This window comes from Myotis brandtii, unplaced genomic scaffold, assembly GCF_000412655.1.
Source record: "Myotis brandtii unplaced genomic scaffold, ASM41265v1 scaffold2325, whole genome shotgun sequence".
Taxonomy (NCBI): Eukaryota; Metazoa; Chordata; class Mammalia; order Chiroptera; family Vespertilionidae; genus Myotis; species Myotis brandtii.
In genome coordinates, this window is record NW_005358747.1 from 31,283 (window position 1) to 31,829 (window position 547).

At 68.7% G+C, this 547-nt stretch overlaps 1 protein-coding gene across 1 annotated transcript in view; it reads right to left on the reverse strand.

Annotated features, from left to right (window-relative positions):
• Positions 1–547, reverse strand: part of LOC102248423 (zinc finger protein 41 homolog) — a 15,148-nt gene that overhangs the window by 869 nt on the left and 13,732 nt on the right. Inside the window, exon 5 of the mRNA XM_014539982.1 lies at positions 3–459. Within this exon, the coding sequence (XP_014395468.1) occupies positions 3–459 (457 nt within the window). The remainder of the gene's footprint in view (positions 1–2; positions 460–547) is intronic.

The following is a 547-nucleotide window of genomic DNA, read 5'->3' on the forward strand; positions in this document are numbered from 1 at the left end:
AGGGCTTCTCCGTGTGCACCCGCTGGTGCTGGATGAGGTTGGAGCTCTGGCTGAAGGCCTGGCCGCACTCCCTGCAGGCGTAGGGGCTCTCCCCGTGGTGAGTCCGCCGGTGCCGGGCGGCGTTGGAACCATGGACGAAGGCCTTCCCGCAGGCCCCGCACTCGTACAGCCGCTCCCCCGTGTGGATTCTCCGGTGCTTCTCGGCGTCCGACCTCTGGCTGAAGGTCCGGCCGCACTCGGCGCACTGGTAGGGCCTCTCTCCGGTGTGAACTCGCTGGTGCCGGACGAGGTTGAAGCTCTGGCTGAAGGCCTTGCCGCACTCCTTGCACGCATAGGGCCGCTCCCCGCTGTGCACCCGCTGGTGCCGGACCACGTGCGAGCTGTGGATGAAGGCTTTCCCGCAGTCGCCACACGCGTAGGGCTTCTCCCCGCAGTGGATGCTCTGGTGTTTGACGGCGTCTGAGGAGCACCGGAAGCTCCGCTCACAGGCGCCGCAGGGGTAAGGCCGCCTGGTCCCCGAGCCCGAGTTCAGGGCGACGCCCGACCC